General features: G+C 41.5%; 1 protein-coding gene across 4 annotated transcripts in view; it reads right to left on the bottom strand.

The window, feature by feature from the left end:
* Positions 1–16,485, bottom strand: part of glra3 (glycine receptor, alpha 3) — a 59,369-nt gene extending 42,884 nt beyond the window's left edge. For all 4 annotated transcript variants that reach the window (XM_056372913.1, XM_056372914.1, XM_056372915.1 and 1 more), the window contains exon 1: positions 15,896–16,485. In XM_056372913.1, the coding sequence (XP_056228888.1) occupies positions 15,896–15,963 (68 nt within the window). In that variant the 5' untranslated portion in view covers positions 15,964–16,485. The remainder of the gene's footprint in view (positions 1–15,895) is intronic.
* Positions 16,486–26,839: the final 10,354 nt, after the last annotated feature.

Raw genomic sequence — 26,839 nt, 5'->3', positions numbered from 1 at the left:
TCATGAATCAGAGCATGGCACTAAAATCACTGTGGAATTACACACTGTCTGCAGACATCAGTTAGTGCTGTAGTGTTTATGATGAAGGGAGGTAATGTCAGTGTTCTGGTTTTGGACCACATGTCCAACGACCAGTGATTGCTGATAAACTTGTGCAGGATTCTGTTTAATAAATATACCTTCACCTTCTCTGTGCTCTTTAATATATAATATGAATATGAATATATCATTTTACTGACACGTTACTCTGTCAATTAAAATGAATCACCTTGATCATCTTTGATGAGCAATAAGCTGTAAACAGTCTCAACTGTTCAACAGTCCAATGGCATTCAACCAGCCTGGGTATAAACCTGGTTCAGGTCTGGACCATGTATGGATGCTGACCGGGGGCATAGGGCTACACCTCTTGTTACGGGCAGTCCACCGAGCTGCTCTGGTTTCATTGCTGCTCGGCAACTGCAAGGAAGAGGAGGAGTGCTTCCAACACACTGAGCCTCGCCTCAATTACAGCAAATAAACTACTTTCATTACATGTATACATAGACTGTAAATAAAAATGGACGTAGTCCTGCGTAGTCATTCCGTCGTTGCAATGCTGCCAGTACCAGACTCCACCAAACGCTCCGGCTAATCCAAAACTTGGGCAAAGAGGAGGGGTGCGTGTCGAGCCGAGACTTCAGTGCATGCCGGCGTGTTGCAGGTATTAACTCACCTGTCACTCAAAATGGCATGCCCTCAATTCTCCATAACTTTAAGCCTTAATAGATGTAAACAGATGAGTTATGTAAAAATTCCACCCCAGTACAGTTGTCATGAAGGAGGAAAATAGCTATAGAGACCAAAACCATTTTTTGTACCAGGTTATAAACATGTTTATTTCTGCTGTTGGACTTTTTAACAGGGACTCTATAGGGACTGACTCACTGTTGGAGCCAGCCTCAAGCAGCCATTTGAAGAAATGCAGTTTTTGCTACTTCCGTGTTGGCCTTTTTTTTTCCAACCTTAGAGGTTGCCGCTTGGTTCAACCGACACAACCCGACTGCACATGAGGAGACACTCAGAGACACTGATGGAGGAGGAGAGGGGACAGAAATACTGATGGAGGAGGAGGAAAGGGGCCACTGACAGACTGTCTTCTGTATGAGGGCTGCTGATCTACATCTACTGTGGACGATGCGTCTCCACGCTGAAATATGGATGCATGTGTGTGCTCTGCTTCACTCAGACACAGCGGCTCGTTGTTTCAGCTCCTCTGACAACACAGAGAGGAAACAGTCATCAGCTGGTGCACTGACACGACCACGGTCTCCAGCCACTGCTCCACATTTGGAAGATGTGATCATCCGCTGCAGGCGACTGTTACCTCAAGCACGAGCACATTCACAAATCCATAATGTATCAGCACATAATGCAGCACAGTGGGTGGGGGTTCTCCTGGGGCATCTCAAACATGCAAACAGGAGGACTCGCCTACGCAACTACAAACAGCTGATCACCTTCTCATAGAGAACACACACACACACACACACAAACACACACTGAGATGCATATGAACTGCCATGTGATTCATTTCATTTTGTGCAGAGAATTGCTTCAACACGCGTGTGGATGGACTTCTGTTACCTCTGACCTCAGCATCACTCCTGTCTCATCCTCACTTAAAGTCACACTTATTGAGTTTCTCATCTTGGGTTGTGATGAGGACTCTTGTGTTGCCGTGGAGCCTCTCCAGTCTATTTACAGCTCTAGTACTTGTTCAGACTAATTAGCTGCTGGATTAACACGTACATAACAAACTACATTTCCCAGCTACCCCTGGGGTATTTCTGGCATTACAGCCTAGGACAGCCCAGTGCTGTGACAGGGACGGGGTCAACTACTGCCTTCAGCCAAATGTTCATTTAGTGAGGAAACAACCCCCCCCCCCCCCCCCCTCCTCACAAACACAGCACTGGGCAGAGCAGCACTTAACTGTGGTTTCAGCCAAATGTTTCCCTCAGCAGTAACAAGTGTGACATGCATCGTTACAACAGAGGCACGCACACACACACAAACACGACGTGTGGTTTGTTTCCTTATTTTTGTAGAGTTTATTGCTACAACAGCAGCAACAAGCACTGATTCACTGATTCTCCTTGTGAACACACACACACACACACAACACAGCAGGTGTCAGTAATTTAAATATGTATTTATATTAATGTATGGTGGCTCAGACCGGTCAACACAAATACCAAAGCCATAACTAGAGGTTGAGTTAGACTTTCTTGTTGTCCGTCATTTTGACAGGGTCGCAAACTTATTACCGTCACTTTCATTTACATTTTTAATGATAATGAGACATATCCTATTTAATAACATTTAATTTTCAAAAACAACTTTGGATTGTACATTGATTGAACACAGACAGTGATCGTGTAAACACCACATGAACCAGGTGAATTATTTTTAATGAGCAATGCAATTTTACTGAATTAGACTATTACACTTAGGATATGAACAAACTATTGACATGAAATGAAACTGAACTCAATTACCCTGTTGTAGCCTGAACTGGGACCTTCCTTCATGGATTTAAACTGGGTGCATCAAGACAGAACGCTGCAGAGGTGACTGTTATTAGGTTTGCATCTTTGTCTCAGACAGACCACTTCTCATGCCTGTTTTAATTCTGTTCTGAAGGCTGAACTCACACACTGCTGCCACACTAGACACTTGAATTATCAGCACCACTTCAGTCATAGTTTTGATGTTGGGGAACATTTCTCTCAGGGAAGTGATATGAGGTCGAAAGGACTCTGGATGGGGGATTTCTCTGTCTTGAAAAGCACTTGCTTCACCTGGAGGAAATCCCACAGCATGCGCCCTTTCAGCTGCACCCCTCTGTGTAGTGGGCTCCACGGCCCTCTTCCCATAACCAGCTGTCAACACTCTGCTTGAATCTGTCAACATGATCCTCGGCCTTCAGATTTTTCCATCATTCAGTCAATGACAGAAGATACTGGGTTAACTCGACCCCTGTCCATACCACGAATGCAAATTATTCCACAACTGAAGTGAGCAGTGATCCGTCTATAGTATTGGTCCCGGTTGCCAGGGGACTATTATTGCTGGCGGACGGCCGTACTATTTTGACTGGGAAAGTTTTGGAAGTAGTTTGCGAAGTGAGTGAAACGTTGTTGCTAGGTAACTGTGATTAATGTCACTGTCATTGTCAGAAAGGAACAATGTTTTTCAGTGTGTTTCTTTTTCATTTCTATACTTTGCCATCCATCCATTCACTACAACTGTAATTTTATATCTGATTGAGGTTTTATTATTTTATCAAGGAACAATTCAGCTTTGAAAACTGGTGTTCCACACATGGCAGACTAAATGTAATGTTCCAAGGTTTGATTTCTTTCACGTGTTTGAAATGCACAACATTTACGAAGAACAATCTCTACAGTTAATGTACTTTCACTGTAACATCTAATATCACTAATGTCTCCATTCACAGGTACAGCTTTACATTCATCTGACTGACGAATGTAATGCTAATGTTACCGCATAGCTAGCTTCACAATAAATTGATGTTGGATGGCAGAGATGCAGCTTTGCTGCTGCAAGAATCCTAATTTTATAACCACCATCATCCATATATTCACATACATGCACATGCAGTCACATATACTCACAAACACTCACACTCACAAACACTCACATACACTCACATACACTCACATACACTCACATAGTCACATATAATCACATACACTCACACTCACATAAACACACACACACACAGTCACATAAACTCACATACACTCAAATACAGTCACACACACTGACATACACACATACAGTCACATAGAATCATATACAATGACATACAGTCACATGCAGTACCATACACTCGCATACACTCAAATACAGTCACATACAGTAACACACACATAAAGTCACACAGAATCATATACAGTCACATACAGTCATATAAACTCACATAAAATCACATACAGTAACATTGTCACACGTTCACATACACTCACTCACATACAGTCACATACAGTCACAAACACTCATATACATTATCATACAATAATATACACTCACATAAACCACAAACACTCACATAGTCATATAAAGTCACATCTTCTCACATACAGTCACATACAGTCACAAACACTCACATACAGTCCCATCTTTAGTCATACACTAACATACAGTTATATACACTCATATACAGTAACATAAAGTCACATACCCTCACAAACACTCACATACACTTATATACAGTAACATTAAGTCACATAAACTCACAAACAGTCAAATACAGTCACACACACTGACATACACTCAAATACAGTCACATACAGTAACATACACACATACAGTCACATAGAATCACATACACTCACACTCACATAAATTCACATACCCTCACAAACACTCAAATACACTCATATACAGTAACATTAAGTCACATAAACTCACACACACTGACATACACTCAAATAGTCACATACAGTAACATACACACATACAGTCACAGTCACATATACTCACATACAATAACATACAGTCACATACAGTAACATACATTCACATACATTGACATACACTTACATACAGTCACATACACTCATATACAGTCACATACACTCACATAGTCACATACACTCACATACAGTCATATACAGTACCACACAGTAACATACACTCACATACAGTCACGTATAGTCACATTAGGTCCGGGCAATTAATCAAATGTTATTTTCGATTACGATTAGATTTTGGCCTCCAGCGATAATAAAAACAAGATAACTGAGAGAAAACTATTATTGTGACAGACATTTGTCTATGATGCATGTTCACTGTTCCCTACGCAGAAGTTCATCTGCATCTCTTTCTGACTCTGTGTGTGAGGGGCAGGGCAGCGCTGTCACACACCTTGGAGCACCATGCAGCACTTTTTCATTTAAGGACAGAAACACTAGCGACCTCTAGACGCCTCCAGTGAACGTCCGTCACATACAGACTGTGAAATGTAGAGTTGTTGACCAACTATCTCGTAGCTCATCCGTCGTTGCGTCAAGTGTGTTTTGTATTGACAGCCTGGAGCCAGAGTTAACAGAGTTAACTACATTATATTAAAATGGGTTAATGATGAAAACTGACCTTTATCCAGCTGATTGTTCTGGGTGTGTTCTTTAATTCAATCTGAAATGGACAGAGCATCATCTGAACTGTCGTTTAGAAATTCAGTTTCAGGTCATTGGTGGGGAAGGGGTGGGGGGTGGGGGGTGGTATCCCACACTCATATCTTTTACTTATTTTGTGTATAACGAAAATAACTACATAGAGACACTTTTTGGTTTTGAAATACATTTTTTAATATTATATATATATATATATATATATATATATATGTTTTTTTCCAAAGTCAATGACAAATTGTGTTGAATAATCGTGATCTAAATATTGATCAAAATAATTGTGATTATTATTGTTGCCATAATCGAGCAGCCATAAGTCACATACACTCACGTACAGTCACACACAGTAACGTACAGTCACATACTGTACAGGTGTGACCAAGTGAGGACAGAGAGTGGACTTGTGGAAGTAGGTCTTATATTTGTGGTCACAGTGTGCATCACATTAAACACCTCCACATTCATCCAGCAGTGTACAAGCTAATTAAGGTTTACAGATAATTATTGGTAATCATGTTGTTCCATAATAAACAGGATAAACTTCACTGCAGCTAGAGTTACACCTGAGTCATCCCCAGGTTGTGCAGCTCGGTGTCTGAGGGTTATATGATGTTTGATGCTACAGTGGATCTGGACTCAGCACTTCTGATTATTCATCTGTTTGTATTTGTACTTGTCACACTCATTGTTGCTGGATTGTAGAATTACAGAGAGCCAACAGCTCTGAACTGTTAGATAAATACAGAGTGTATGAGCTGACAGAGTTGAGCGCTCTGGGACTTTGAGGCCGCTGGCTCACATGTTTGTACTGCTTTAATTCCCCTGCACTAATAAATGAAATGAAAGAACGTGGAGCCTCCGGACCTCATGTGAACCATGAGTCCTGCTTTTTGTGATATCCTCCTGAGGCTGAAACAAACCTTCATCACATATCACAATGTGTACACAGAGTGATCCTTCATCAGGAAGGGTGTTTGAAGGAGGAAAAACATCATGTCAAAGCAAATTTAAATAAAATTGTCATTGTGAAACTGAAGACATTTCACTAGTGTATGAGGAAATATTCAGGGACACCCACTGGAAAAATGCTATACTTTGAAAAGGCTAATGCCGAGCACTTCCTGTCTGTCATCAAAACAGAGGAGATGAGATCACAGCAACAAGGGACAGCTAATCATTTTAATCCTCATTTACCCATCAACTGAAATGACTCTGTGAATGAGTCATGTGATCTTGTTCCATCATCATCATCATCACTGTGATCACACCAGAAATCCTATGGTGGCAAGTTTACATAGATCAGTCAACTATGATCACATGATCAGGGCCTGTAGTCACAGAGCATCCTGCGGCTAAAAGTAGCTCCTAAACTGCGATTTAGGAGATAGTCTTAAAATAATGGGTGTGTCAGTCCAACCTTTAGGACTCCCTTTTTTTTTTAAATGTAGGACTATTCACAAAGCATCTTAGCACTAAAAGTAGCTCCTAAGAGGGAGAAGTTAGAAGTAGTCGAGAGGACTCCTAACTAACTAAGACCAAATCATAAAGAGCTGCTGTCATTCCACGTCACAGCGTTCTGGAAACCTTACACGATGCTGAATTTAATTTAAAAGATACTGACTCAATCACAAGGGAATAATGATCGTTGTTGTGTTTGTGAAGGATGCAGTAACATCTCCAACCAACCGAAACAACCCCATCAGTGCGGAAATTACACTGCGTTACTTGGCAACAGAGAAAAGCCGATCTATTCGCCAAACAATAACTGCGCTCTGACCCGACATCACAGGACAGTTCATACGATTTCTTTTAGATGTTCAACAACTACAGAGAAATAAAGCGGCTTCATGGTCGGTCTACCTGCTGTGATCACTGCCAGAGATGGAACGCATGTAATAATTACTACACCATCACAAGACGAGGACGTGTTTGTAAACAGGAAAACAAAATCACACCATCCACATACAGGTTGTGTTGATGCTGCCTGTACAGTTGTAGAAGTTGTTGTTCAGTGTCCAGGATCTTCACACAGAGTCATGGATCTTCATGGAGAGTGACCTGATCAGCTGTTTGTTCATATTCCAGCTGGATGTCACCTGGTGGGGGTCAGGGGAAATCCTCACACACCTCAACCCACAGCTGGGACCACAGCTACATTACAACAGGTACAGCTACAACAGACTGTGGCTAATAGTCTAGCAGTTTGCTTTAGTTAGGTCATCTAGGACAGGTTCGTTTTTTTTGATTTCCCATTGAGAAAATTAAATGTTTTTATAGTAAAATTAAATTCTCCCAACACAAACCTGATCATACAGATGCATTTTGGAGAATGAACTACTTTTGTAAACAGCTCCTAATCTGTTATTATTTCATTTGCATTCATTTATTTCTCAGTATTTTCTTTTTTTATTATTACTGCGGGATGTTGCAGATGCGTTTTCACCGGCACAGACGGTCTTTCATCTTCCAATTGCTGTGGTTCCTGCAAGCGAGCTCGTCCATGAAAATTGATGTCAGCCACAGCAACGGAGTAGTTCCTTACTAAAAGTTGGTCTCAGCAGCTTTGTGAAGAGGACTTAGGAGAAAACTTGTAGTTAAAATCTTTTTGCGTGACATAGCAGTACTATTACTGGTAAGATAAAATGCTTTGTGAATGCTACATGACACTTAAGGTGGAACGTTTCCTTGAGTGTTACTCAGTGCATGACTGATATGTCAATATGACAACTTTGACCATTTCATCAGTTTTTATTAGCTCTCTATGTGACATAAGCTTTAGTGATGATCGGATCTTCAAGCGCTTAAAAATGTAAATACGGTCTGTCTGAGAAAAAACATGGCGGAGCGCTGTTCCAGTGCGCTCCTGCAGCACTACACCTATGGTCATGGTGCTACAGTTTCCATGTGTAAATACAGCTTAATTTAAGGAGTAGAGGTGTTACATACAGCAGACTCTCAGACACACACTTTAGAGACAACCGTTTATGAAATCAGCAGTTACATAAACTTCTCTGTCTTCACTCATGCTGAACACAAAGCACAAATGCACACAAATATACAGCTGCTGAATGCATATGTCTGCTTAAACTAATACATTGGTGCTCAGCCACTGCTGTAGTATGATATGAGCAGTGACCGTAGATAACGCCTCGCTGCTTTCACACAAAGAGAAAATACAACCGGGAATAGGCAGAAACAAAGACTTGGAGTATTATGCAGGACCGACAAGCTGGATGCAGATCTGGTCCAGCTACCATTGAATGACAGACCATAAGCCTGTTAAATTTTGTCTTTGAATCCATCCATGACCCTCTAAGAAGATTTACTGTGGCTTTGATCTTTTCAGCTGCTTTTTATGCTAAAGCTTCTCTAACTTTTGGGTTACCAGCCTGAAATTAAAAAACACTACAGCATGTAAAAGTAAAACACAGAGAACATGCATGAATTCCTACAAAAAGCTGTCCCATGAATAAAGGATGTGCAGCAGAGGGAGGAAAGGGAGAGCTCAGAGAGTAGACATGACAGAACAGGGAAATGGTGTTATATCAGTAGACACTGACCTGCCTGCTGGGACTGTGAGGCTGCTGCTGAGGGTTTCAAAGACAAGACCTCATGAGCCTGAAACCTCACATCATCTGTGGTAAACTCCTTCAACACATATTATTCCCTCCAACTAAAATACAGCCTGCAGCTACGCTTGTCCCCAGTAACCAATGGTGATCAGCAATCAGTGAAGTGATGTCCATGATACAGCAGCTGATTGACTTCCTGAATTCATCTTCAGCTTAGTGCCTGTAGTCAGGCATGAGGGTCAGAAGGTTTAAATAAACTCAAGCTGTCTGGTTGACTATCATTCCACTAAATAAAACATACAAGACTTTCATGATCCAAGTAGGAGGAAACCCCATTCAGCAGCAGTTCTAGCTTCACTCAAGTAAGTCTCTGTGTTAACTGTCATCTTCAGATTCTATGGGGTTCAGGTCTGGACTTTGGCTGGGACACTCAGGGACAGTCAGAGACTGGTCCTGAAGACTCTCCACTGTTGTCTTTCAACTATTATGTAAGTGAATGGGTGAGACAGAGTAGACAGAATTTGCTTATTTACTGCTGCTGGGTCTTATAAGTTTATCACACTTTAGCCTCTTTACTAGTAACAGGAAGTGATGTCATTAATGAGGTTCACCAGACCCACCGTGAAGCATGTCATGTCATATTTGGGTCTGTTTTACCTGAACAACACAGCATTGGGTTTGAAGTGACCCTTACAAAGATGCTAGCAAAGTAAAAAGTGCCGTTAGCAAGTAGTTAGCCGGTGTTTGACTAACATACAGCTGGCCTCCCATTAATTGTATTGACCCTGGCTTCACATTTATTATCAACTCTCAGCAATGAACCAACACACATTTGAAACTTGAATCACAAACCTTAAACCTTTAGCTATAGGCTAAACAAGCTAGTTAGCAACTGAAACAAACACGCTAACCCATTATCCAACAATTTAAAACAAGTTGGGAAGAATATGTTAATTTACAAACCTGATATTGTATGTACTGATACTTTAAGAATGACAGTGTTTTAATAAGTTGTGTTGATGTGCATGTTGTGTAGTGGGAGCTTCAAGCAATGAACAAACAGGCCCGTACAGCCGACCTCTCCACTTCATAACATCATCAATAAGCTAGCAAAAACCAAAACAGGTTACTTCCTGTTCCTTACACTTCAAAATAAAAGCACTTCCTGTCAACACTGTTCATCATAATAATCAATCATTACCATTAGCTGCTTATCCAAATTAACCACATTATTTAGCTTCTTTGAACCAAACAATTCACAACGGTGCGAAAGTGTGTGAGTGTGAGTGTGTGTGTGTGTGTGTGTGTGTGTGTGTGTGTGTGATGTGCTCTGCTTCCACTGCCTGCAGACATGGTGGGCGTGTCATCTCTCATATCCATAGCGCAGCTTTCATGGTGACAAAACTAGAGGCATGGCTACAAATACAAGCGCTCCTGCCGACCGTCAATGACTTGCCTGTAACAGTTGTCAATGTCAAATATAAATCAAACAGGTGATTTATTGTGTGACATGTGGACCTGCTCTGGTTCTGTTGGAGGTTTCTCCTCACTGTCAGGTGCTGCTCATGGTGGAACTTATGTCTGGACGTGACTCTGTAAAGAGCCTTGAGATAATGTATTTTGTGATTTAGGGATATATAAACTAGAATTACCGCCTCAACTCAATAAGTTACTACATTAATGGGAAAACAAGTCAGATATCCTCTTGACATTTGCAAAGGCATGTGCAATCGAAGATCGTTCTGATGAGTGCCAATCACCAATATCATCGTCCATTGGCACATTGAACACTTTAATAACAAATGGACTCAACAACGACAGAACAGTTGCAGTCACACACAGACTGGTTCTACATCACATCAGAGGCAGCCTACCTGCCACCTTTTACCAATATCAGTTTGACTACTGAGCAAACAGGTCCACAGAAGAACCCACTGCCATAGCAACACACACACCCCACTGAGCCACCTAGAACGCTGGGGAAGCTATGTAAGGATGCTCTTCATAGACTACAGCTCAGCATTCAACACAATCATCCCGGACACCGAGGCCTCTCCTCTCCCATCTGTGCCTGGGTAAAAGACTGCTGCCCACAGACTGTCAAACATGGCCCCCACCTCTCCTCCACCACCACACTGAGCACTGGTACACCGCAAGGATGTATACTGAGCCCATTACTGTATTTCTTGGACACATATGACTGCACACCAACCCCCCTCAGGAAAAACAACCTGGATAGAAACTGCTGGTGGCCTTTTACCTTGCAACCATCAAGAGCATACTGACGCACTACGTCCCAGTGCAGTACGCAGGCTGCTCAGTAGCAGACAGGAAAGCTCTACACAGCAAAGAAAATCATCAGCTGCTGGCTGCCCTCCCCGAAAGACATCGGTCATCACCTGTTTGAGCTGTTGCCCGCTGGCAGGTGCTACAGGTCTGCCAAAACACCTCCAGACTCAGAGACAGTTTCTTCCCCAAAGCCATTAACTCACTCAACGCAAGCAAACATTGAGACTGCTTTACTTTGTGCAGTAGTGTTATTCTGCAATAATCACCAAATCAACTGCTATTCATGTCACACTGCTAATTATATATTATTTAGTATTGTGCAATATGATACATACTCAACTGAATATTTCCTACATATTTAATTTTTATATTATTTTATTTCATTAGAAATGATCTCTCTTTATGCCTCTAATGGAGGAGCAGTGCTCCTAATTTCATTGTATGCATAGCTTATGCATGTCAAATCTTCAATAACACTGTTACCCCTTCTAATTATTTACAACGATCCAGTTGTTAATGTTATAAATGTACAGAGTCATAGTCAGAAAAACAAACACCTCACAGCAGACCAACTGCACGTTTACTGAGCCTGAGAATAATGAACAGAGATAACAGTCAGGTAGTCTCAGTGTGCCTCTTTAAACCAGAACCATCAGCTGCTCACTACAGAGGACTGAACACTAATGACTTACTTCAGGTGCTAGGTGGAGGTCTGAGATCCACTGAGCTCACTTTATGTTTTTCTATTGCGTCACATTTAATTTAAAATGACAGTTAATGAGGTTCTCTGAACAGTGTTTCACAGTCACACAGACTATCAGAATTTTAAAGACCCTCTGATGAAAATCCAGTGTTTAACCTTGTTAATATGTATATGATGTTTTTATCTAATACAAGACATATGATGAGTGAAATAATCATCCACACCATGACTGAGTGTTTCCACCTTGAACTGCAGTGAACCAATGACAGTCTCATAAACACAGATTCAGACAGCCAGGGTTTCATACGTCACAAACCTAAGGAATCAATCCTGTCAAGTTGTGGGGACAGGGGGCGGGGCTAAATAAACCTGTAAACCTTGTCAGTACAGAGAGAGAGAGTTAGCATTAGCACGACCACTAACACTGTGTCAGCCACTGGCAGTTACAAGCTAACAAACAGCATAAACAAATAAAAGATGCTAACTACGCTAACCATTCTGATCCGTCTGCTAGTCTCTGGTTCTGGTCTCAACAGACTGAGGCTCAAACATGTGGCTGAGTCTCTCTGATGTTTCCTCCTCTAACCATCTTGATGCTCTCTGCTCTTTCACCTGTCCACCTGGAGACAGCAGGTGGTGGCATAAGGCCTTATCCACGTTTCTCAACCAGGAAGTAAGAGGAGATGAGACTTTTTATGTGGGAAAACCATCTTCAACTAAATATGAATCATAACTGAGGATTTTTACATTAGCTTCATTGTATCAGAGTCATAAGTTTGGTGTTGTGACGACACTAACACATTGTCACACAAATGGAAACAGATACACAATGAGAGAGAGTGCTCATTTATTTCCTTCAGGAACTGGTCATTAACAATAGCTCCCTTTAGCTCCCGCTCCTCACTTCTCTCAGCTGAAGGAGTTTGAATTTATCAGACAGGTCAGTTTCCAGTGTCAAAGCAGAGTCCTGAAGTGTTTGAGTTTCAGGGTTGTCTGTTGGAGGATATCAGATGATCCCACATACTTCTCCTTTGAGTATCAAAAATCTCTTTGTGTGTTGTTTTCTTTTTTTGGTTGCTGTCATCTGACCAGAAGGTATCACCACTGAGGTTGTGAGTGATTTCATGTCCTTCTTCTCGTTGTATAGTGAGACGAGAACATCCAGTGTCTGTTGATGGATTGGAGAACACTGACCGGTATCTGACGTCCCTGATGGTATCAGGGTCGTCAGTATCCATGGATGAGTCTTTTTCTCTCCTTGGGTCAGGTTGCTGGTTTGGTGGTCTGGGTAGTTCTCCTCCTGTACTGAGAACACGTCGTAGTACCGGCCTGTGAATGTCTCTCAGTCTTCCACCCTGAATGGATTTACTCTGTTGATTGTCCAGATCTCACCTCCATGGTCTGAAGACCTCCCAGCACCTCTGGTCTCCCCCAGACATCAGTGAGCTTCAGATGAAGATGAAGAGACTAGGAATGCTCATTTTGAAATTTTTTTTCCTGATTGATAGCTGACACTCGTTAACCGACCATTAACCGTTAACCAACAAGATTAAAATGTACAATTTAGAATGGACGAGTGTCTGTGACCCGTTAAAAAAAAATACCAATACAACAAATGTTTCTTTTTTCATAGTGGGTTCATTTTTACATGTGCAGAACCGGCATAATAGTCCAGATCTCCCGAGTAGGAAAATACTTTATAACTTGAAATAAATAGCCAGACTTTCTAATGTGTAAACAGTTTAAGAAAATGAAAAAACACATTGAATCCTCCATCGCTGTAAGGAAAACCTCCTCCCCCTCCTCCTCCTCCACTCTCAGCTAATTAACGATCAAAAACAGCCAACAGGTGAACAAACATCAACTCATAGTCGCTTTTCTCAGACATCTAAAATAAACAGGCCAGGCCTACCTCAGTCCTCAGCATAGCGGACAGCTTGTCTACTGGTTTTTGTTCAGAAATAGAAACCAGTCGACATGATGTGGGGTTAGTCTGGTGCGTTAACTGTGAGGCCTATGGCGGAGAATACCCACTCAGATGGTGCCGACGACCCAGGAATGCAGAGATGGCCCCTCACTATGGCCAGCCTCAGGAAGCGCATGTGATTCGCCTTCCACCAGTCAAGAGGATTAGTATCCAAAGAGGGGGGATTGTCTCTCATTTATATATATATGTATACAGTTTATACACATTTATTTTAAATTGTATAACTGATAGTATTCGGTCAAAATTCGGTCAAAAAAATTGTCAGTTAGCAGTTAAACCGTTACTTATTAACATCCCTGTGTCAATCACACAGGTACTGTGCAGGTGTGTGAACCCTGATCACTGGTATCATTCATCACTACACTGTTCTCTTCTGAGAGAGGAGCAGGGAGCAGCTATCAACGTGTCTGCCTCCAGACGTGGCCACTGCTGCACAAACTACTCTGAACACTCGAGCCAAACTCTGCACGGAAGTAATTACTTCACGAGCCAACCTTTTCAACTATTCATTCATTGATTCATTGATTCATTCAACCTTTTAGGGGTCAATCCCAGCTAATATTGGTCCAGTCTATCACAGGGCTGACACATATAGACAAACCATCATTCACAGTCACATTAACAGGTGATTAAGAGTTAACCTGCTTGTGTTTGGACTGAGAGAGGAAGCTGGAGAGAGTCCAAATATGGATCAACAATAGGGAAGAGCTGTAAGTTGTTTTGTCCCATTGCAGTATTGCACGTCTGTATTAGAGACGACACAGTTACTGGTTTCACGATATATCACGATAGAAACAGACAGTGTCACCGTTTAAATTTTAATCATCACTATAACCGTGGTCGATTACCGTGGTTACTTACTGTGATTAATTTGACTCTGGTTCTGTACAGCATCAACCAGCAAAAGTCTCCCAGACACGTGCGCAGCAAGCAACGTGGGTTTCTTAATGTGTCACCCAAAACATGGCAGTGACAGCGCCTGTCTTGAGATTTTTCATCCTCTTACACCAAAGTTAGCGGGTATAAGAGGGTTTCTTAAATGCGACTATACCTGCTAAAAAGGCGATTGATTCCTCTTACACTGCCAGCTGAGTTTGCCTTTCTGTTCAAATGTTGCACGACCACAGAGCTCACACACAGATGCAGGAGAGACAGTGAGCTGGAGCCGCTGAGCCTCTGCGTGAGACGCTTCAATCAGTGATAGTGTGTTTTTAAAAAAGGGCTGCAGCTCACTGTCATCCCCGTGCAGTGTAGCAGCCGTGTTTCTGGTTTAACAGCACCGTGCTGGTCAGGTGACAGGAGTCTGAAAGACATCATAGCAGGAAGAAAAAAAATGCTATTCCCTTATTTACAGAGTTGGCTGATGCTGATAGATGTGCTGGACATGATACATTTTTAACGTTTTAAATGCAAATATTCACTTAGTGAAATTATTTCTTTTTAAACATTTCCAGCACTTTCACCAATACCGTGATAATAATGATAACTGTGATAATTTGGTCACTATAGTCGTGATACCAAATTTCTATCCCATGTCATGTCTGGTCTGTATGTTACCTTATGTTAAGTTATTATAAGTTGTGTTATATCACCATAAAATAACACAACATTGGGGTTAAAGTCAGATATTGATTTTAGATTGACCTGGTGTGATGTATGTGAGGACACCTCCAGAGCTGTGACAACTGTGTGAAGACTGACACAATATAGCTCTCCAATAAATTATATATAAAATACACATCCCAAAAGACAAACAGACATATCATTATTAAAATAAGTCATCATCATCATCACTAATGCATCACTAACGAATATGAACAAAAATATAGGTAAATATTTAAATAGAAAAGATAAAATCAGCCATTTAAAGATGTATATGATTAAATTCTTTTTTGCAGAGATTTTATATGTCATATATAAACACACTGACCTGGCTAGTATCTGTGGAGCTACTGACCCATGATCCAGCTGGTCCAGGTGCACCTCCACACAAACACATTCAATTTAAAATGCACCTGAAACAAGCTTCTCTCTTCTCACCTGTGCGAGAGCGGAACAGAATGTCTAACTTTTCTTTAGGTTCACCGTTTCTACCTAGTCAACAAACAGTTAAACAGGCAGGTGCGTTAAAGCCAGCTCTTACCTGAGTAACAGGACTAGTTTCCAGGCGAGTAAAAAGCCCGCCACAGAGAGCGTCTTCCTCCTCATCATCGCTCTCCACGGGCTCGGAAACCTCCGCTCTCCGCGCGACTCCTGATGCCCTCAGCACCGCGAAACAGCGTCTGTGCTCCAGCTGTGGTCAGACTGTGGACATACTGTATCAACAGGGAGACCCCACTCAACTCAGGCTGCTCTGCTACCTCCAAAGACCAGGACCCGGACCCACCGGAGCAGGGACATGTTAGATGAATCCGTGAAGTGGAGGAGGTTCAAGAGAGCGCGGAGCGCGGACGGAGGACTCGACAGCTGTTCAGAGTCTGCTCAGGGCTCGTTCTGCGCCCTCATGAAGCACGGGGGCAGAGAGACCCGCCCCCTCTCCCGATTTAAATGACTGACAGCCGGCTCAGCCACTCGCCTTTACTGTTGTTAATTTTTCCAGTTGAATCACATTTGAAATTAGAAGAGCAGCGAGCTGGGTCAAATGTAGCACCCACCCATGCATTATTACACATCCTCCTCTCCTAGCATCTATATGTCCCTACATAGCTCTCCATCCTCATCCTCATCTTCCTATCCTCCTCTCCCTCCATCTGTCTCGTGCCGTCTCTGTCATTCTGCTCTGTTAGGCAGGATCACAGAGTCTCATGTGGCTGTGGTTCCTGGCTGTAAAGTAGACGATGTTGATGACAGTTTGCCATATGTGGCCAGAGTGGGCGTGACCGGGGGTGGGGGTAGGGGTAGGGGTAGGGGTGGATTCAAGTTGCCCCTGAGGAAAGGATGGACACAGTCCAGTCTGGTGGATGTTGTTGAGCTGTTCTCTGTGTCTCTGTTCTGTTGTGTCAAGTTGAGGGGAGTAACATTTCTTAAGCCTCGTCTGTGCTACTTGCAGGATGTTTCTGTATTTGCATGTGTTTTGTTAGGCATTGACATCTGTGCTACTTGCAGCACGTTTCTGTATTGTTGAATGTATTCTGTATTCTGTAATGTGTGTATTTGTATGTCTTTTCTTATTTTTATTATATATACATTGGAGAGACGAAGCTGTCTTAAAAATGCACAGCATGTGGTGTGTCACAGGTTTAGGTCCATCTCAAACATGTTTGAAGATGCAGTGTACTGTGTTAGAAGCACACTGATTATACAGCTGTGGAGTAGTTTGATTACTTAACACTTTTAACGCCAGGCTTAGACCTCTAATCTTTCTACAACACTAGATGAACAGCACTTTGTCATTTCATTCTTATGCAGAACACCAGGCCTTGTTCAGTTAACCTACATAACTGTGTTTCTAGCGCTTCCTCATGTCACAGGAATGATGTAAACAGCAAACTGTCACAGATATATTGAGTACTGTTTAATTAAACTAGATACAGACTAATTGAGCAGCAGATTCAAGTTTGTAGCTGTTGGCACAATCTACAAAATGTACAAACTGTTGAATATATTACGGTAGCAACCAGGGCAGCTTACCTACAGAGGTGTCAGAGCATGGAAACACAGCTACAGCTGATAACCTCTGTTCAGATAAGCTCATGAGCAAGCACTGATGTTACTACCTGCAGCAGGTTACTCTGCCCTCTGATATGTAAAGAGCATCTCTTTTTGTCCGTTAAGGTGTAGTGAAGGATGGTTCTCACCATTTCTTACTGTGCACTAAAATGGCTAACTCCCTAACTCCCCTGCCTACATTATCTCAAAAGTTTCCATCAATTCTCAAACCAGAGAAATCTGTGATTTGAATCACAGTAACGCTTTGTTTCGCCTGTCAATGACAACATATCCTCTATGAGCATGTGTCAGTGTTGTGTTTGTCTGACAGAAGCTCAACTGTCCACTCCTTTTTTAAGTGAAACTGCTTTATTCAGTGTTTTACTGGTTATAATCACTTGGTCTGATTGTTGTGGAGAGGAGGACACCTCTGTGGATAATTCAGCCAGGTAAAAAACTTCCTGAACCACTGACACTGAACATATCCAAACCAGGAGAAGCTGAAGACAACATTTCCCATGATCCCACGCTATGTCACAGCCACCAAACTCTGTCTTTTGTTACTGTTTTGATTGAGAGACCCCTATAGCAGCAGAAGTCACAGACTGTGTGTTCAGTGATGAAGCAGGAAGCGTGACAGTGGTTAAGGCAGGTAGAACACACACTGGAGGAGAGGAGGAGTGTGAGGATGAAGGTCAGCGTGACAAGCTTCAAGAACCATTAGAGACAGCTGCATTCTGCAACGTTGTCGTTCACGCCTCCATCCCTCGTCCTCCTCTCACTTATGTGTAAGATATGAATTAGACATGAGGTTCAGCTGGGTGAAACTGTTCCTGTCATCAAACCATTACCACCTCTACTTCCTGCTGTGACCTCACCACACTTTCACCTGCAGGTTGGACCCTAAATAACATTCCTTGTCAGGCATTTCTCCTTCAGGTCATATTTTGTTCTCACTCTGTTTTGTGTGAAGAAACTACACCTGAAAATATATGTAAAAGAAGATAGTTAATTCTTTCCTCATGGCATTCCTTATTTATCTGTAAAATAAGTCCCTCATCCATTCACTCATTCATACTGTACAACTTTATTTAAGTGTTATTTGAGTGTTATAGTACTTATACGAAGCCGTCCTAATCCAAGCATAAATGTGACGGCAGTGTTATATGTCTGACTGTTTATGTAAAAGCCTCAGTAGCAGTTTTACCTGCACTGGTAACATTTCCCTGTATGTCTAATACACACACATGCACACACACACGCACACTTACAGTCAGTCAGTGATGGACCTGATCGAGGATGGCCCTGTCCTGTCCTCTAACCAACAGCAGATGTCAGGTCAGGTCACACACACACACACACACACACACACACACACACACACACACACACACACACACACACACACACACAAAAAACACACTTTAACTGGACAATGAAGGTACAAGCTGAGGGCGCAGGAAACCATCAATGGTGAGAGGTAATAAAGTAAACAAAGTAAATACACACTGACAGTACAGATTGTCCATAAGCTTCACTGTAAAGACTTACAGCATGGGAAAAACTGGTTTAATGTGTAGCAGTACATTGTGTTCTATAAGATTATTTCACAGTTTGTAACTACAGCTTTTACACAGGCATAGTGGAGTTCAAGTATTTTCTTCTGAAATGTAGAGTAAAAACTAACAGAGAACAGATACATCAGCTGTTCCCACCCTTACTGTTGCATCGCAATGTGCGACTCCTGCAGCCTTGACGACACATAACTTTTTTCCTCAAAAACTTGAGGTTTTCAGGCCCTTGGTTTTAACAGCTGTACCATCAGCTGATGAACTGAGCTGAAACCCAATACTTACATTTAACAGTGTAATCCTCAGGCTCTCTGTCAGTGTTGTTTCATGAAGAGCTTGTTGGAGTCTTTGTTATCCAGGAGAAGAAGGACAGATCTGAGGGAGTCTTTGAAATGGGACAGTCTAGTCACGCCGCTGTGACACAGTCTGTCTTTGAATGCAGCCTCTGAAGGATGTGGTCCCTGAACTGGGACACAGCTAATGTTTATGATGCAGGCAACATGGTGGTCAGTGCATGGCCCTCAGCTCTGCCCTCATGAAGACAGATGTTTGTCTTTTTCTTTTAAAAAGTTTTAAAAATAAAATGTGACAGATGGAAATACCGGCGGCCAATTTGCACAATCCAGTGCCAGTGGTCCCCAACTACCGGGCCGTGTGACCGGTACTGGACAGCGCCGTACATTTATTTTCTTACCTCTTCAAACTGGCATCTTTCCAGATGAACTTCAAAACAGCTGTTGTAAAACAGCTAAAGAAACCCAACCTAGACAGTAATGTTCTGACCAGCTACAGGCCGATGTCCAACCTTCCATTCATTAGTGAGATACTTAAAAAGATAGTTTCAGTGCAGATAAACAGATAAACTTTCTTAAAGAAAACAATATCCTGGAGGAGTTTCAGTCAGGCTTTAGAACAAACAAACTTAGAACAAATAATCAGTGACCTCAGATTAAACTCTGATGAAAATAAAACCTCAGCACAGCGTTTGATACGACTCTCAATCAATCATCTTCAAAAGTTGGTCGGTCTTTCTGACTGTGTTAAACTTGTTTAAAACAAACATCACAGGGAGAAAGTTTTATGTCATGGTCTTGGAGATTGTGTGTCTGAGAAACACGACATCTGCTGTGGTGTTGCTCAAGGGCACTGCCCATTATTATTCTCACCGTACATGCTGCCACTCGGTGACATCGTCAACGAGCACAATGTAACGCGGATGACACACAACTGTACATCACTGCTGAACCAAATGATGCTGCAGCTATTAACTCCATTACTACCTGTCTTCTAGCAATAAATACATGGATCAGCAATAACTTTGAAAAGTTAAATAAGGACAATACTAAAATCCTCCTAGTGGGCCCCAAAACAAAAAGAGAAATGCTGTTCAATAACCTGGGCAAACAGACTCCTTAAATCTGAGGTTACAAGTCTTGGTTACAAGCATTATCTAGATCTAAGCTTCAAGTCCTACATCCACAAGGTGAAAAAAACATCATTTTTCTACCTAAAAGTAGAGCTAAAGTACGGCCATTTATAAACCAAAAAGATGCTGAAAAACGGATTCATTCCTTCATTTCAAGCCAACTTGATTACTATGATGCACTTTTTGCTGGGCTCCCGAAAAAAAAAAATTGAGGACCAAGCTACATTGCTAACTTCCTGATTAACCATATACCTCCAAAGACACTGAGATCATTCCCTGCTGCTTTATTGAAGGTTCCCAACAACAGCCGCCAGCAACAGCCCCAAGCTGTGGCACACACAACCTATAGATATCAGACAAGAAGCTCACTGAGTGATTCTCAAAGAAAGATAAAAACTTGTCTCTTCACCTCCGCCTTTAACCAGCTTTGAAATTTTACACTTTGCTCAGCACTTCTTATAAAATGCTGTCAAATACTGATGTCTAATGTGAGATTTGTGGAATGTAACATGACAGATTATACAGTATACAGTATGCAGCAAAATTGTCCTTTTTTTATTTTGTTATATTTGTAGTAGTGTATTGTTAGTTGTTACGTTTTTGTTTTATGCTATCTGCCCAGGGACTACGGATGCAAATTAGCATTTTTGCTAATCTGCATTAACATGTACTGTCCCGATCAAATAAACGAATACACAAATCACTGTCAGTGATTGGAAGACACTCTCACAATAGATTAACTGTGACACACCTGGGCACACGAGATGGGTGGAGCATTATCTATGTAAGATCATGGTTGTAAGGACTGTTTAAAACACTTCTGATGAAGGTGTAGAAAGACTGAATCGTTGCAATGAAGAATAAATTGTGATGCTGAGCTCAGCGGTTGTGCGGGATATACTGAGGTGACACTTTTTAACACACCTGAGACAGCTGGATGTGTGGCTATCTTCATGGAGAAGACTTGATAATGTCAGGAAACAGAAGAAGAGGAGTCTCTCCCTGAAAGAGCTTGGATCCCTGTCCATGTCTCACACATAGACAGTCAGTCAGTGATGGACCTGATGGAGGATGCCCCTGTGCTGTCTTCTCACCAACAGTCAGGTCAGTAAAGATCCTGGTCTCTTTGTCACGCAGTGAACTCAGTGTGTGTGTGTGTGTGTGTGTGTGTGTGTGGGGGCCCTTATGTAGCTCAGCAGCCGGTCTCTGAGGCTCCAGGCTGAACTGTCGGTGGATGTGACCATTAGCTGTGAACACGTGAGGCTCAGGTGGAGCAAATAAAAATCAGCCTCAGGTAACAGAGCCAACACAGCATGTTTCTGTTTGTAGCGTTTCTTAATGCTGAAGTCAGAACCTGTTCTATTCTACACTAGTGTCTCTGTGCAGAGTTTTGTATCTTTCAGCCTGTTGTTTTGCTTTTACCAGAGACGGATGACACAGAATCATTTCCTGTTTCTGTGGAGACCAGCAGCAGGTCTGAGTCTGTTCACTCGAATGGGAGAAGTGAACCTGATCACAGATTATGATTCTTTAGCCTCATGGTCACAGAAAAATATTGGATCAATTTTATAAAAAACATTCTGACAGATCAGGTGGAAGTTAACTTTATTGGAGACCTGTCTCTGTCTCAGCAACAAGCTCTGAGGTCTGACAGATCTCTGCTATCTGTTGGTTCTGGTTTCACTGCTGCAGATACACAGACGTTCAGAGGGATTTATACATGAAACCACGAATTAAAACTGAAATAAAACTTGTGTTTCTTTACTTAGTAATACTATTACTGTTATTATTATTGGTTATCATTGTTTTCGGAGGGGAGACAGAGAGTATCATTAGACTGATATGAACTTGTACTGGGTTGATCAGATATTAAGCTAGCAGAACAAATTTGTTCTGTATCATTGTATCGTCATGTATTGTATTATATGTATTGTATTGTTGTATTGTTTTGACAAGAAATCCATCAGCTTGTATTCAAACATCCCAGAGCTTTGTTCAGCAACAGGCTGTAATAACACAGGCTGCAGACAAGTCAGTCCGGATCAGGTCACATATTAATATCAGCTACTGTCACATTTCTGTTGCAACGCCCACTTAGGAGACAGGAAGTGTAAACCGTCTGTGTATTTGCATGTGTTTTCTGAAGTTGCTGTTGCTGTTGCTGAGCTCTCAGGGCCACCGTACTCATATCTCGTTGTGTTATCCAAAAAAAAGTGTGTTTGTTGTGTTTGTTTAAATGACAGCTCACTGAGGATATCTGTTCCAACTGCTTTGCCTCAGTCACATCTTTGAGTTTTAGATGTCACAGAAAATTCAGTTCATGAGTCTCTGGTGAGATGTGTAGAAACACATCAGAATAAAAGCTTTAGCATGAATATTTACTCTGTGCTGTGCTTCTCCAGCGGTTTGAATCCTCAGATGTTTAGACTCTCAACCGACTTTGATTTGGTTTTGGTCCGTTTTCGTCATTAATCACTACTGCAGCCACTAAGACACATTATGTCATCTCTATGTGTGTCTCTGTCTCTGTGTGTGTCTCTGTGTGGTGTGTTAGGCTCACACACCGTACTGTGTTTGCTGTAGAGGTGACCTTCCTCTGAGGATGCAGGATGACCCTCACTGAGGCCTCTCCCCAGCTGACAGTACAGTGTTTAACTAACTGTAGGTTACGTTTCCCTGGAGACGTAACGTTGTGGACATTAGGGGCAGAGCCCAGACCCCTGTAAGGAGGTCCGGGGGAGGAAACATTTTAATAAACAAGCTCTATTTTGATACTTTCATGTGCATTCTTGCACCATATCTACATTTTAAAAGTATGTCTTCATTTTATTTTTCTTATCTGCCTTTATCATGGAAAAACTACAACTTGTACCTCAAAAAAACACATTTTCCAAATGAATCATGAATTATGTAAAAATATTAGCAGTTGTTAGTAATTAGTATTAATATTGAATACAAACAGGATGTTAAAATTAGTCAATTGGTTACATATTTTATTAATTAATTGGAACATTAAAATTTCTTTCACCCATTCACACATTTTCCGATAAAGTTCAAGCAGTGCAGCCGTACTGTTCACCTCTCCACACTGCTCTGTCTGTCTCTTCTCTTTCCATCATCTGCTGCCAGAAAATCAATTAAACCGATACACTGTATGTTAACATGAGGGCCAAAGTAGTTCAATGGATGTTTCGTAAAGACTTTCACCTTTTTTAAACAAGTTGTATTAATTGGTAGAAAGTTTTTACAGTTGCACCACATTGACATTTTTGCTTTAATTCTCTAAATATTCTCTCAAAATTGATTAAAACCAGAAATGTTAGACTAGGTCATCAAAATGGGGATGTATGGAAGTACAGTGGAAAACTCTTATAGTTATCACTGTTATAGTGGTCATCCGCTAATACGGATCAAAAAGCTCAGGACAGAATCATTCCTATACACATGCAGTCTGATTAATTTGCTTCTAGTAATCAAGTAGTCCGCTTACTATGTTCATTTTGGGTCTTTTCAGACATAACAACATATGGAAAACTATTCTAACAGTACAATAATTATGTTTTTATCCACATTAAAATCATAAAGGGGAAAAAAAAGAGTAATTTTCCTCTCCAGCATAATGTAGTCTTTCTTCAGGTTAGCTTATGTAGTCTTCTCAAACAACGGGAAACAGTCAGATAGTGATGGAAACAGAAAAGTCACGTTTTACCCCCTTGAGCATTCCCTTGGTGAGGGAAAAATATTGAAGCTGTCTGATGAATTACTTTATCTTCATGTGACGAATGTACAAATGTCTATTAGATGGTAATCTGCATTTAAGTAGTGCTCAATTTGACCCGCTGGCCAGACATGATCACTTTAAGAGGCAGGTTTCCACTGTAATGGTAAAGTTTTATTTGCAAAATTTTATCCTGAATTTAACTAAACCATAGGGACACAAAAAATAGCGTCACACCCATCAATCTGACTGATGCTTAGCTAAGTATGACACGTTTTTCTTGACAGGACCTGCTGTGTGACGTTAGGAAGCTGTCATGCCATAAAGAATGTCAACATTTTCCAAAGAGCTCTCACAGCTTCCTTTGAAAGTCCCGGATAATGCTAAAAACATATAAAATCTTTATTTAATATGACTAATTGTTCACAGTTTAGCTGACTACAGCGTGATGCAAAGTTACATTACCCTAGCTGTAATTTATGATCTGTTTACATGTTCTCATACCTTGGAAGTCATACAGACATTTCCATACCTTGTTTACCTGGTTCAAGCTGAGGACTCTAAGGTTGGTGTTTGACCCGTCACTTGAGAATTTTCCTCTTTCCGCACAAAAAGTCTTCTTATGTCCATCATCAATAAATCCAACTGACCGCTTGGAGGTACATGTCACAGGATAGAAACCCGTCAGCCAATAAGACGCTTATTTCCACGATACTCTCTCACTGGTCTTGACTCTGTTGCATTCACTGAAAACAGGAAATTTAAAAACTACCATCTTCTTTACTGTCATATTACTCAGTATGGTTATATTATTTTCCCACCTCCACAGTAAGTCATAGAGAAGAGGGAGAATTGAACCTGAGGGGCGGCACCCAGCACCTGTGAGCCCTCATCCTCTTACTGTGAGGAGGCTCTGAAAGTAAACTGTAAAACTATGTCACTAGTAACTAAACCTCAGTAACTAGTAACTAAACCTTAGAAACTAGTAACTAAAACTCAGTAAAGGTCACAGCAGGATGTCAGTGTTACCTGCTCATTGTGACATAACTCTGGATTTATCTGTATATAAACATGTTTCTGTATCTGCTGCCGTTGACAGCTGTATGTGTGTGAAATGAGATTAAATCGTGACTGAAGTGAAAACACTGATGCGAACATTGTTTACAGACATTATTCTGCTGTAGCCAAACAACTGAATAATAAACCTACACCATCAGTTATTTGTATACAAAGGGAAACTGTCTTGTTGACATGACAATGGGCTAAAACTAACCTCCGCTCTAACCAGCTTTATTTGAGGTTGTGGCAAACTAGCCAGTAGGTGGGTATTATGCAAATGAGTAAAAGAGTGTTGCAGATAAGTTACAGAGTACAAAGGAGGCTGTACTGTAAAGGAGGAGGGTGGACTTTGGCCCTTACATGCATGAAAAGCTGTAACACACTGAAGAGAGGGGGAAACACAATGGCACACACCTCACATACAAACAGTCATTAGAGGTCACATGACTTTACTAGTTCCTAACTAGTCAATGAACCTGTCACTGACTCTGAAAACCAGGCAGGTTGTCACTACATCTCCACTGTAGAGCAAGGTTACAATAGTTTTTTTATTTTCATTTTGTTTTGACTTGAATTTCAGTTTAGTTTTAATTTGTTCACAGAAAATTAAAAATGTTTTCACAGCCATCCTCAAAAGACAATGTTAGTGTGCGTGTGTCATTAACCAGACAAATTCAACTGGACACAACAACAACAACAACAACATTAAGATGTGGGGGTGGGGGAGGGTGGGAGACCGCCGTTCATTTCCTGTGAGAAACCAATCAACATGATTTATTTCAGTCTTGACTGTTCCCAATCATAAAGGAGCTATGTGTCAGTTGTCTATTGCTACATAGCTAATGATAGCATTAACAGTTGTTTACTTACCAATCACTAAACGAAGGCTCTTTCCCTCTGAGCAGCTACTTCTTCATCCTCTAATGCAGGTACTACGAGTCTTGACGGGTCAGGGTTAGCTGGTTAGCATGCTAACTACATAGACATGTTCAAGCTGTTATTTCCCCACATTCTGTTGATCATTTTAGTCAATTGTTGTTGTAAATTAAATTATTTACATATAACTCCTTAACCACGGGAATTATTGTCACTATGATGACAGAGGTCCTTAAGGAGGAACTTATTTTAAATGAAACACTTTTCCTAAACTCGACCAAACCGTGACTGGGTCATCAAAGGACCTGAGCCTCCTGAGGAAAAAGAGCTGGCTCTTTAGATGGCATCTGTGTTCAGGGACCAGTCCAGTTTACTGTCCAGGTGCACACCTAGGTATTTATAAGTGTGCACCACCGCAATGTACTTCCCTCGAATGTTGACTGGCTGAAGGGTGGGACTAGACCTCCGAAAGTCCATGACCATCTCCTTGGTCTTGGAGGTGTTCAGAAAGAGGCAGTTCTTCTTCCTGCCGTTCCTGATACACGGCACAATAGCTGTGTCATCCGAGTATTTCTGGATATGGCAGGACTCAGAGTTGTATTTAAAGTCAGCCGTATTCAGGGTGAACAGGAACGGAGTCAGAACAGTTCCCTGTGGAGCCCCAGTGCTGCTCATCACTGTCCCTGAGACACAGTTACCCAGCCTGACGTACTGTGGTCGTCTTGTCAGGTAATCCACAATCCAGGACGTGAAGCAGGGATCCACCCTCATCCCTTCCAGTTTGTCTTT

This window comes from Seriola aureovittata, chromosome 3 (assembly GCF_021018895.1).
Source record: "Seriola aureovittata isolate HTS-2021-v1 ecotype China chromosome 3, ASM2101889v1, whole genome shotgun sequence".
Classification (NCBI taxonomy): domain Eukaryota; kingdom Metazoa; phylum Chordata; class Actinopteri; order Carangiformes; family Carangidae; genus Seriola; species Seriola aureovittata.
This window is presented reverse-complemented; position numbering and strand designations above follow the sequence as displayed.